Here is a 13373-nt window from a genome sequence, read left to right as displayed (position 1 = left end):
GTTCTCTAGAATGTTCTATTACTATTTATAGCGTATTACAAGTTGTACTATTTTTGGAAACTGCTAAGTCACATGAAAGAAGTTTCTGGAATATTACAGACTATAAATAATTCTAGAAAAGTCTGGGATTGCGTGACAGATTCAGTAAAAATAATTCGATCCTCGTAACAATTGTTACGTGCACGAATGACCAACAAATGTCCGCTAACAAAGCATATATGAAAATAGACTCCCGAGTACGATATATGGCACGCAACAAAAATGTAACAACAAGCAGTTACCCATTTTAAGTATTATTTAATTAGTTTTACATTTTCTAATTTACTTAGGTTAAAGATTAAGTTAAGCAGTTCATAAAGCAGGCTTACAATCCTTCATGCCGTGTAAGTGTTCGTCGTCTTGATCAACTTCCAATTCCAACATCCGCCGACTGAAGACCACAGTGCTTGGCTTTCTTGATTTATCGCATTCTTTCCTTGTACACAAACTCTTCCGGAGGACTTCATAGTGAACTCTGTATTCTTTATCTTCTTCCCTTCTCGGCTATCGTCTTTTTCTTCTCTTTCTTCTCTCCGGATATCGCAAGGTCAAAAGGTCATAGCCTCGTCACATCATAGCTTCCAAAAGTTCAGTCAGCAAGCCACGAGGGTAAGCCCTCGGGCAAATCTCTATTGTACTTCTCACAAGCCAGCTTTTATACATTTACTTTAGTTATCTAGAATGTTCTATTACTATTTATAGCGTATTACAAGTTGTACTATTTTTGGAAACTGCTGAGTCACATGAAAGAAGTTTCTGGAATATTACAGATTATAGATAATTCTAGAGAAGTCTGGGATTGCGTGACAGATTCAGTAAAAATAATTCGATCCTCGTAACACAATATGTTCTCTCTATTTTAACCATGTGCATGTGACACAAATAGTGATCCTGGGTCACCTGTGGAACAACAAGTGAAGGTTTTATTGGAGGGGTTTTCACATAGTAGTTGAGTTCAGAAGTTTAGTTTTACTCTGATCCAAATTGCAGGTGTGACAGAAATCTGGTCTTTTGAGAGGTGAGTGTCAGAAAGTCAGGCGAAGGCTGCATAATATTAGAAAAACAATTTAAGTTGCGTAAACATTCCTTTAAGAATTAAATTTAAAATTCAATCTTCGCTTACATTTTTGACGATACAGATATTGTTTTTTTTTTTCATCATCATATCATCATTGGATCCCCTTAGTTCAATCTCAATTATACCAAGACTCCATTTTAGCTTCAAAATACACGACTGTCTGCTCAGTTTATAAGAAGAGGGGAGATAACTCATAGCACACCTTGTGGCTCCAAACAATTTCCACTTTTTAAAACCGTTTCTGGACAGAGAACATATAATTTTAGATTGAATTGTTTCCTTGTATATATGGAACTAGTGAGATGATTCATTTAACTTCGTAAAGCAGCTTAGTCATGCCTTTTAAACACAGATTAAAGTGAGCTCCAGGAGCAGTTCTGGCAGTCATTAAATGGTGTAGTCTCAAACAACTGAGTTGCACCTCTGTGCTTTATGTCGGGTGGCTCTGAATCGGCCTCTTTAGATCGTAATCACTCTATTTTTTATATTTACATTGCAATTTTTTTTTTTACAGTACTCGATGCATGGTGTTGTTAACTTTAATTGTCACTGAAGAAGCCCCTATAAGGAAGGGGTCAACAGAATAAAGCTTATTTTCACTTTCATCTTTGCCTTCATGCTGCTGTGCCCTCAAGTGACACAAATCGTCAGTCCACATTAGAACAGATGCATGGCTGCCTCCTCAAAATGCTGTCACTATATTAATTTTTTGGACAATTTGACCTTTATACAGCACAAATCTTAGCTGCAGACATATGTTGAGATTTTAAGAAAATACATGACCTTTTTTTAAAAAAATATGTTTCTGCAGTTCTTCTGTCATTCTCAGTTCTAATGTACGCAAAGCACACAATGAATTTATAACTGTATACACAGAATGCTAATAATAGGTGGTGTTACTAAGTTAAACCTACCTGTCTAAGAATATAATCTACTGTTTTATCTTGATCACAATTGCATGATAGGTGGGGTAATCCACTTGGTGGGTTGCCTGGTGTTCCAGGCAGAGTAACCCATGTCAAATTTGCCATCCCAAGGTGGGGTAACCCACCTAGCTGGGGTCATGTTCATGTTACACAAACAAGCATGCCAACAACCTCACCCTGGGACCCTGGGATAGTGGTATTGTAAGTAAAGGTGAGTTATTTTTTACTACAGCTAGGTGGGTTACTGCACCTGCCTGGGGTCCCCCACCTTCATATAAACAGGCCCATATGTTTTATTCTTATATCCATAGTTTTTCTCTTTTTTGTACATGTATATATTTTGTTCTTTGAGGGCCCCTGGCATATTATTTTTTAACATTTATGTGTAATCCTTATTGAATAAAGACATTACCTAATTAATTATAATGTCTTACTATTCTACTGTAATGTCTCGTTTAACCATAACCAGGTGTAGATGACAGATAGGGACTAACTACAATGGTGGATCCAGACCTTGAGCTAAAAGGGGGGTGCTTTTTTGTGTGTATGGGTACACCTATCAGCTTTTTTCTCCTCTGCATTATTTTTTTATCCAAATTTAGGGGGAGCCGGGCCCCCCAGCTCCCTCCCCTAGATCCGCAGTTGGACTAATCCATCCATACAGGTTTCCTAGTCTGTAGGATTGGTAACCTCTCAGTATTAGTCACAATTGCATGGTCATATAAGTGCTTCAAAGTTGGGTAGCAGTGATGCATTGATTCTGAAAACATGCTATACTCAAATTGCTAAAATTTAGTTCTGCTAATAGTTGCTGGCCTTATCTGCTCAACCAATGAGCAAACAAAGACAATTAAGACAATAATGTTGTTTCTTTCAGTGAGGTCTATACATAAAACCCTTAATTAACATGTCCACCATGCAGTGGCTTTATATTGGTGTTGATGTTGGTGGCACAAACACTGATGCTGTGGTCCTTAGAATGAAGGAGGTGCTTTGCTCAGCTAAAGTTCCAACCACTGAGGATGTGACTTCTGGTATCTCTGAAGCCATCCAATCAGCATTGAGCCAGCTTCCAGAGGAATATCAACCCAATCCAACTCAACATGTGACTAGGGTAAACATTGGCACCACTCATTTTGTGAATGCTGTGGTCCAGAGGAAGTTCCTCACCAAAGTGGCTGTGCTAAGGTTGTGTGGACCAGCAACTAGAGCCATCCCACCTTTGTGTGATTTCCCTGCTGATCTGAGGAATGTTGTTGGTGGAATGCACTTTTTCCTCAATGGAGGATTTCAGTATGACTGTTCATGTATAACTGATGTTGATGAGGAAGAAGTGAAGAGGATTGCTAATGAAGTACACTTAGCAGGTCTGTGGTCTACAATTCACTTGAATTACCTTGCCTTCAGTAATAATTACTACTTGATTTCTCCTTCTCTGAGCATCATTAATTTCACTGTTGGAAGAAGGATGCATGCCTGCTAAATTGTGGAGTGGATGAGCTCACATGGACATGGGGCTATACTGAAATCCTCTTTCTATTATTGTTATGTTTATTTCAACATTCAAGTGGTTTACCTGATGTATCTTATTGTGTTCTTAAGGAATAAGAAATGCTGTCATTGTTGGAGTTTTCTCTCCTGCCTCAAAAGAACAAGAAGTTAAAGTAGCTGAGATTATCAGATCTGCCCATCCAGATATGAGTCTGACACTCTCTCATGAAGTGGGCTTGATAGGCTTGCTAGAGTGGGAGAATGCAGCTGTTCTTAATGAGAGTCTAAAGCCACTTTGCAAAAAGACTGTGGCGGCATTTTGTGAGGCTTTGACAACCCTTGGCTTGTATTGTCCCTTTTATCTCACGCAGAATGATGGCACCATAATGAGGTACGTTGCTTTATTGTACCATTAACTTTGACTGAGAGTCATCTTGTTATTTAGTCACTGGTGGTCTTTATTTAGTCACATGATATCTTTTGAAAGTACATGTACACAATTTCAGTGTATAGGGAGATATTCTTATAAGTATTTTGGATCCTCAGTTTTAGGTACACTCATAGACGGTTATGTAACTATTAATTGGTATTTTAATCCTGTTTTGGCTTTATGCATTACTGCAGGTTTCTTCATGATTGTGCATACAGTGGAAACTAAAATGTGAAAACATGAAGACCAGCTAATTCACACTTACATATGTTGAACTATGATAGAAGAGGTTGTTCAGATATTGAGAGAAATTGTTAATTAATATTTAGCCATCCAGGAGGCATTCAGGAGGAACATTGTATTTTTTTTAATAATACATGTGGGGTAATCTGCATTCTTATAATTTTATTGAAAATAATGAGCATAATCTTCTAGATTTTCCTAAGACCATTAGTTTTATCAGCTGTCAGTAAGTAATAATTATAATTTTACAATCACTATGTTTAACAAATCTCCTCAAAGATTTATTTTTGTCTTTGTCCTTTCTTTGCTCAAAATGCCAACTCTTACATGTATTGATATTCATGGGGGATAACATGTATTAATATTAACCAGTGCAATTACAGTGATTCTTAAGACTCTTTTGAAGTCTCAGGGCTTTTTGTTTCAACTGCTCCAAATATCTAAAGTTTATTGGTTACATTTATGTAAGTAACATGTGTGAGACAAGCTGGAAGCTTGCAAAGTTAGAAAGTTCCTCAAATTTACTGTGGATTTTATAGACTTTGTGTTGTATGAGTTATTTCCATGTATAGGAGGCAGTATACATGGAAATAACTTATGTCTGTGTATTTACTTTTATAGTGCAGAGCAAGCTCTACACCTTCCTGTGTTAACATTTGCATCAGGCCCAACAAACAGCATGCGAGGAGCAGCATTCCTGTCAGGTGTGCAAGATGCGATTGTTATTGACATTGGGGGAACCACTACTGATGTAGGAGTGCTTAAAGGGGGATTTCCGAGACAAGCTTCTGCCAGAGTTAAGGTTGAGTAAAATTTCGAAGACTGTAAACATTAAATGTCATATTTACAGTATGTTGTGATTAAATTCAGGAAAAACTTGAGAGTAGTAATCATTAATTATAACAATACACCTTGGGAGTTTAGTTCAGTTATGCTTGAATTTGCCAAGGCCGGTAACCTAGCTAATATGGAAAAGTTATGTAATAAAGACTGCCATCCTTGTGACAGGTCTCTCAATAATGTAGATCAATTATTTATTTACTTTTTTTTTTTTAGATAATCTTAAGTTAAAGTTAATGATCAATTATTAAGTATTAAGATTGTGACTCGTTACGGGGAGATTAGCTAATTTTGATAGGGCCATTTTTCTGGAGATTAATTCTTAAGAAACTGAGCTCAGCCGTGCAGTTTTAAAATTGGAGCATATTTCTACTGTAACACTTTGGAACAAGTTCTCGAACATTCTAATTGGTGGTACAGTAATGTTTTTTCAATATTACAGAAAAATTGATTTTAAATTTGTAAGCTGTCTGTCTTTCTTTACTAAAAAATACCGCCTTATACTTCGGCCGTACAACTCATAAAACACGCATAAATAACGACAAAATAGTTTATTGATGAACAAATCTCACTGTCTTAATACACAACAATTCAATGCACTGTATCACTGTATCTTACCTGAAAAGAAGACGTATGCTTGGAGAGATTTCACTTGGTTGCATGTCCTCGTCAAACCGGAGAAGTTTCCTTGACAGATCAATCTTTTACGAGACGTTAGGTTACGATATCGCTTCGTCTGCCCCATATGGAATTTGCTCGCCCTTCTATTTCGAGCAAAGCAGTTATGTATCTTGTAAAGAAAAAACTAGAGGTTATATTTTGGCAAACTGCTTTTCCGCCGCTCTGTGATACTGCGGCCTATTCCAAACTCGATCCATTCAATTGATTTATTCCGTGAACTAAAAGCTGATCACTGCTCTCAAGCCATTTCATTTTATCTCCACGTAACTAAAAAGAACCAATTGTGATGAAAATTACCTTACCTTTCATTTGACCTTTAGGATGGTTGCTAACGCTGGGCCTCTTCTCTGCATCCGCGCCATCCGGCAAATAACGTAATCCTTCTTTGGACTTCAAACTTCCTTTGCGTTGATTAGGTCGCAAATTAGATCTATCTTTTCAAACTTTTATCTAATCGAAGTAAAGGCACGTTAACACTCTTAAGACTTTGAATCCTCGAAAGCGACTTTTCATGTAAACATCGACGCAGAAGCGAACATTTGTAGCAATTTGCTCTCACGCGATGACGGCTTTGTATTTACGATAGCACCGCCTCGCGCGCCAACGTCTCGATTTTACAAAATAACCAACGTTAGACTTACAGTGGATTATGAACCTAACAAATTAAAATCAAATTGGAAACAATAGGTTATTTGAACTGTGACCTGAAATGGTTGATAGTTAATACTCAACCTACTATTCGTTCAGACTTGCAGCCCCGCTAAGCGATAGGGTTGGCTGTTTTCTATGTCTGAGTAAAAATCGGTCCACTGGTTAGCTTATCAGCCTTCAGCTATTACGGATATTTTAGACTAGGCTTTATTATATTTTAACTCCATGTGCATCATTTACTTGTAAATAAATCTAGATTGGAGGAGTTAACACCAACTTCCAAATGCCTGATGTGCTAAGTGTGGGACTTGGAGGAGGATCAGTCATAGAACAGACGCAGGTTTGTCGTTAACATTGTTAAAAAAAGGTTCCGCAAGAAGGAGGGAGGCTCTATTGTTAAAAGTATATTTAAAAAAAAAAATACTGTCATTGTACGGTGAGCAGTTTTAAATCATAAAACGTGATAATTTAATGTTCATTATATGCATAGGTATGTGCTGATAAATGTGTAGCCTTGCCAAAGCTTTACCCACGATCACAGCAAACTCAAGATATTTTCCCACAAATAATTAAAGGAATGTTACAACATAATTTTTTATTCCCTCAGGAGGTAATCACAGTTGGCCCATCAAGCGTTGCATACAAGTTGATGACTGAAGCTTTGGTTTTTGGAGGGAAGATAATAACATCTACTGACATAGCTGTTGCTTTTGGCCTCTGTGAGATTGGAGATAAGGAAAGAACTAAGGACATTCCAGAGGTTGTTAAGGATGGAGCAATGGCGGAGATCAAGAGAAAGATTGAAGCCGCAATTGACTTGGTCAAGGTATCTTATAAATGTCATTTAAAATACATATAAATTATACAATCATTTTATATTTTTTATAACTTTGTTAGCAGCAATAAAGTTTGTAGCCTGGCTTAAAGGCTTATTACGATTTTTCCACTGAATTCCTATTTCTGCTCAGTATGACCTCTCTTCTGCACATTATTTTAAGAGAAACTGAATGCATTTCTCTCGGCCAATCAAAATGAATAATTTTGGCTGCCGATGGTGTAGTTGGCGGCTGTGTACAAATCCAAACACGAGAGCCTGCTCGCAGGCTCAGCAGACGGCGATGAGAGGTTTTACAGGTGATGGTAGACCGCTGGAGCCTCTGATGTTACTAAGTAGGCTGGTAACAGAAGTTAAATTTTATGGTTGAAAGCAAAGAAAATGCTGTCAAACTCAATTCTATTTTTCCAACACAACCAGGTTAAATTGATTTATCCATAAGATTGAAATTATTATTGGCCGTCAAGAAAGTAATGAGGTAAGATTAGTTGGAAATCTGAATTTTCACTTCCGACAATGCTTGATCGGATGAAAGTTTACAGCGTGCAGGACCGTAAGTGCTGGGTTAGTAATGAGAGTATTAATGCCGATCCTGTATTCGTAAACAGTTCAGCGGTGAGGACCAGCCTGTTATCCTTGTTGGTGGAGGGAGCGTTCTTGTGGATTTGTCACAGACATTGAAAGGAGCATCAAAAGTATTTTGTCCTCCAAACTATCAGGTAAAAGACAGTTTTCGTTGATAAGAACAGACATATCATTCGCTGTCTCTTCTACATCCTTTCCCTGGACTTGGGTCACGTCTTCTAAAGAGAGCCTGAATGGGTAATCATCTGGAAGGGTTCTATCATGACCGGAGGATGAATGTGAGAATGAGTCACTGAATTAATGAAAAAAAGACTCAGAAACGTCATTCACGATGAAAAAAGTATTTTGTCCTCCAAACTATCAGGTAAAAGTCAGTTTTCGTTGATAAGAACAGGCATATCATTCGCTCTCTCTTCTACATCCTTTCCCTGGACTTGGGTCACGTCTTCTAAAGTCATTCATGATGAAAAAGTCATATCTTGAATCCACAATGAAAAATGTCAACTGGGTTACTTATCATAGCTCTTTTCTCCCCACGCTGTTTGCTATCTTGTGAGCTTGAATGTGAGAATGAGTCACTGAATTAATGAAAAAAAGACTCAGAAACTTCATTCACGATGAAAAAGGCATATATGTTGAATCCACAATGAAAAATGTCAACTGGGTTACTTAACCCTTTTCTACCTATTTGGTAATATCAACTAAGTTGAATTTGTAAATTGGCCACCGTAAAGAGTTAAAAAGCTGACGTTTCGAGCCTTAGCCCTTCGTCACTAAACGGATGAACAAAAGACGCAGAAAGGTCATTCATGATGAAAAAGTCATATCTTGAATCCACAATGAAAAATGTCGACTGAGTTACTTATCATAGCTCTTTTCTCCCCCACACTGTTTGCTATCTTGTGTGTTAGGAGCGATCATTTGTGTACCATTAATGCTATAGGTTGCAAATGCCGTTGGCGCTGCCTTAAGTAAAGTCAGTGGTACATTTGATCATGTAGTCACTTTGAAAAACACAACCCGTGAAAATGCATGGGAGGAGGCCGAGCGAGGGGCGCGTAAAAGAGCAGTGGAGGCTGGAGCTGACGAACAAACCTTGGAAGTTATCGACAAAGAGGAGGTTCCGCTGGCTTATCTGCCTGGAAATGTAGTACGATTTTACCTTAAAGTGGTTGGAGATTTGGCTGAGTGCAAAGCAAACAGCATTGATGAATTATCGGAGATGGGTAATCATCACACTACATGTCTGCTACAAAAATATAGAAAACTTTCTTGTAAAGTAGAATATATATAATTATAACAAAACTTAGATACGAGTGCTATGGTTGGTAAAAAATCTATTGCATTTGTACTTGCATACCCATAGAAACCTGAAACTTCTCGTCCTGTCAAATGGCACCACATGGGGCGAACTCCCCGATTTTAATTTTTGTAAAAGCCTTCGATTCTTTGATTTTTCTGCTTTTGTCGTGAGATAAAAATAAAAATAATTCCGAGTAAGTAAACAAAATTAGCCTCACAAAAAGGCATCTGCGATGACGTCGTTTCTTGGGATCACCAATCAGTATCTTTAATGGTAGCCAGAGAGCAGTTAATATATTTATTATTCTAATTACTAATTTTTTCCCTTTTCTTAGGATTAAAGATATCTAGCATCTTATCGAGTGAAAAACTTTCACCTTTCAAAGAAGTCTCTGAAGAGGCACAGCAGTCGAGCGCACAAGACGAGGACGCCATTGTGTTTAGTGATCCGTATGTAGACCCGGCAACAGGTGACTGGATTCTGAACAAATTTGATATCGAGTGTATCGCCATCGGAGCAGGTATCATGGGATGTGGTGGAGGAGGCAGTCCTTATCTTGGGAGACTGAGAGCGCTGGAACTCATTAAGAATAAGAAGGAGATTCGTGTAGTGCATCCGAACAGGTGAGTTGAGGATGATGATTACAGGAATAAGGCTGGCGTTGATGGTGAAGAAAATGTGAATGTTTACATAATAACTTCATGGGGAATGTAAGTTTGGGAAAGGGGGAGGCGAGGGAAGAGCAGGAAAATTAAATGTTGGCAACCATTGTTTATGTTCTGATTTGAAAGTCTTATTTCTTTTCACTTCCTTTGTTTCAGACTGGGATCAACTCCTGAATTGACGGGTAACGTAATAACTCCAGCCTTCATGGGTGCCCCTGTTATCTTGATTGAGAAGCTTTTTAGTGGACGAGAAAGTATCTCAGCTGTGGAGGCAGCTTCAGCAATTTTAAGGGCTGGTGGTGCTATTAATGAACATGACAATGGGGATGGAATCAGGGAAGCGAAAGATGTTCAAGACTGGATGTCTTCTAAAAGTGAGGTACAGGCTGGAGAAAGCTTTCTGCCATAGACTTTTCCTGGATAGTTTAGCAGTTCGCCATGCAAACTCTAATAAACGATCCTTTTACAAATTGTGCAATTGGTGTACTCTTGAAGAACAGCTTACCTGCTGCCCTGTTGGCTCAGGTGTTATAGGTGAAAACTGTCTTGTGCGAGGGTAAGATATGATCATTAGACCAGACCAACGCTTGAATTCTGAATGAATTAGTAGAATTTGCTACCTTCGGATTGACATCTGCAAATATTTTCGGGTCTTTTCGGGGAATACTAATAAACTTCACCTTTCACCTTGCACTCTTTTTAAGAGGTATTGGTATTTTATTTCACAACTTTTTACAGCAAAGTCATGTCTTCAGTTCACTTTTTTCATTTTTTATTTGCTTTCAAACAGCTTGAATCGAAAAGTAAAGTCGTCGCAGTGGTGTGTGCCGAGATAGGAGGTGCCAACTCTATCGAGCCCTTAGTGGCTGGTGCAGAACTGGGACTCCTCATTGTGGACGCATATGGCATGGGGCGAGCTTTTCCTGAGTTGCAGATGTTTTTGCCGTTTGTTTATGGCAGCCTCCCATACCCTGCAGCTGTGGGGGATGAGAAAGGAAATGTAGTTGCGTTGACCTTTGCAGAAACGCCAAAGCACTTGGAAGGCTTTCTAAGGATTAAAACAGTAGAGATGGGGTAAATAAAGAACTTCCGTTTTGCTAATAGTAGAAATTCAGAGGCTACTGTGCTGCTTTCCTTTACTCCTTTTCCTTCATTCCGTAGTTTAACATGAGCTTCAAAAAGTCACGCGTGATTTGTGCAGCGTATTTTGTGCGGCTGGAGCATGCTAGGAAGCTAAATGTTCATTGTCTGATTTGAATTATCAGTTTCTCGTAACACAGCGGTGAAACGTCGGACATGCGCTAGGGGATCCATTTTTGGCCGGTTGCGCGCCAATTTACCGCGAAATACTTAAAAAGAAGACAGGAAAAACTGCTGTCTCACAGGTAATAGAAATTTGTTAAAGGAAACTGGAAAACTGGAAGCTTTTCGAACACAAAACTCATTAAAATACGGAGATACCTTTGATTTACCAATCTGTTTTGAGCTTCACCAAAAAAGTTTAGGATTTTGAAACACCTCGACTTGACTTTTTGGCTTAAGTGGTTGTTTGTAATTCGTTCTTGGTTCTGAGAAAGCACGCTACCAAGTCATTACAAAGTTCGCATATACGCTGGCGTTTGACTGTTGTGATCTTGTGTCTTGGGCCAAACGATAAATTGCTTTTTGTGAAACTTGTAGAGGACAGTTGATCTCTTTACAATTAGAAAGAATACCCAAAAATGTGAAATTAGCATCTTTAACACCTGCTGATGTTAAAGGCATGATAAGAGAGAGAATTAAATCTGTTGTCATTACAGGTGTGATGGGCACTACTACCTTTTACTTCCTATCTACGTCGCAACAACATTGTCTCTTTTCTTTGTAAATAAATTGTGCTTTTTATAAATGATGTTTATAATTATTCTTACTAGTGTTATTATTTTTATCATCATTTACTCCTCAGCTGTATGGTTGGCTTTACATTTGTCCTCGATTGGAAAGATGTGCAAGAAAAATGTGCTTTGCATACCTTGAGTAGAACATGGCGCCTGGGGAACACTGTGCTTCGTGCAAGACACAATAAGGCGTCCCCCGTGGATAGTATTCTTCAGCACGAAAATGGGAAACTCTTAATTGTTGGCAAGGTGCGATCTTTCCCCCTGCCTTCGTTTTTGTTCTTTGTTTTTGTTTGTTTCTTTGTTATTTTTTCGAAGCGTCGTTTATTAGTAATTCGATAGTAACAGTAAGGTTGATCAAAGCGAATGGAAGGCTGGCATTTCAGGTGTCTTTCCTTTCGCCATTCCACGCTCCCCCCCTCCCCCCACCTCCTCCTCCCTCAGCTCAAGAAAACAAGGATACAAAGCTAACTGCTTAGAATCGACAAGCATTTTCTTATAGCAGTCAAGAAGTGTAATGCCTAACAATAGGAACAGGTGCACCCTTAAATTTGATCCGTCTGGTGTTTGTTAGGCTTTCGGTCAGATTCTATGACTTTTGTACTGATAATGTTGTTTTGTCCACCGACTTGTTGGGTAAAACAACCCCTGGAAGCCTCTCAAAACCTGTGCAGTAATGATAATTTGACATTTGGGGTTTTTTTTCTTGTATATAGATAGCTGATGTTAGCCGCGTAACTGAAGGCGCCTTTAACAAAGGAAAGTTAAACATCGAGGGCTCAGGGAAATTTATCGATCAAAGCCTCAGCATAGAATTTCAGAATGAAAACTACGTGGCGTTCGTCGCCAAACCTGACGGAACTAAGAGTATTCTGGCCACAGTTCCTGATCTGATCACCTTAGTTGATGAAGATACAGGCCAGCCAATCACAACAGAGGAGGTTCGTTATGGTCTCCGTGTGGCTGTGGTCGCCATGCCCTGCTCTTCATTGTGGACCACCCCGCAGGGATTGGAAGTTGGCGGCCCCGTGGCGTTTGGTTATCAAGATGTTGTTTACAGCCCTGTGGACTCTTACGAGGAGCACGCTCCCATCCCTAGAGCCTGACTGATTTTTTTTTCCTTTCCCTTTTTAACTCGAAAATGGAACAGTGCATTGCACGAATGCAACGAGCGAAGTACATTTGTAGGCATTTAAAGTGAAGACTCGCAAAATTTTGCACAAAGTGGTTAAAAGAAAAAAATTGGTGTTGATCCCAGTCAAAAAATATTTTTAATAAGATATGGCAGTAGATAAAAGCATTTAGAATAGTATGATGGCAAATTATTCAAAAGAATACTCAAACAGTTAGTTTTCGAAGGATGTTACTATCCTAAAAAGTCTTTTAGGTAAAAAAAATAATGAAAACGCAGCTTTGATGATTGAGAATTAAATCGTCTTTTTTATGTAATGCTTCATCGTCTGCAGAGTAGGACCCGATTTTCATCAGCAGCACATGTTTAGTTAAAACCAAGTTTAACTAAATGAAAATCAGAAACGAAGAACTAGAAAACTAGACATTTCATAAGATTCAAGAAATCACTAACTTTTCCTTTCAGGGCGTTAGATTTGAAGTCAACAAAGTTCAGTTTAAGGAGGGGGGCATTGGGGCCTCTGGGAAACCGCAAAACCGGAGAAAAAACTGACGAAAAAAGGCAGTAAAACCTAAAACCGCATGCAAACCTGACAAA

General features: G+C 38.6%; 1 protein-coding gene across 1 annotated transcript; it reads left to right on the top strand.

Moving 5' to 3' along the window:
- The first annotated feature begins 2923 nt into the window (after window positions 1-2923).
- On the top strand, window positions 2924-13093 carry LOC148716652 (uncharacterized). Its single transcript, XM_088744510.1, has 12 exons — window positions 2924-3410; window positions 3646-3925; window positions 4829-5009; window positions 6636-6719; window positions 6987-7205; window positions 7823-7933; window positions 8743-9025; window positions 9437-9725; window positions 9924-10146; window positions 10558-10841; window positions 11713-11893; window positions 12361-13093. The coding sequence occupies exons 1-12, from the start codon at window positions 2951-2953 to the stop codon at window positions 12748-12750; spliced, it is 2985 nt and encodes a 994-aa protein (XP_088600636.1). The 5' UTR covers window positions 2924-2950; the 3' UTR covers window positions 12751-13093.
- The last annotated feature ends 280 nt before the right edge of the window (window positions 13094-13373 follow it).

Source organism: Stylophora pistillata, chromosome 14 (assembly GCF_964205215.1).
Source record: "Stylophora pistillata chromosome 14, jaStyPist1.2, whole genome shotgun sequence".
In the NCBI taxonomy this organism is placed as follows: domain Eukaryota; kingdom Metazoa; phylum Cnidaria; class Anthozoa; order Scleractinia; family Pocilloporidae; genus Stylophora; species Stylophora pistillata.
Note: the sequence above shows the minus strand (reverse complement) of the source record. Positions and strands in the feature narration are given on the sequence as shown.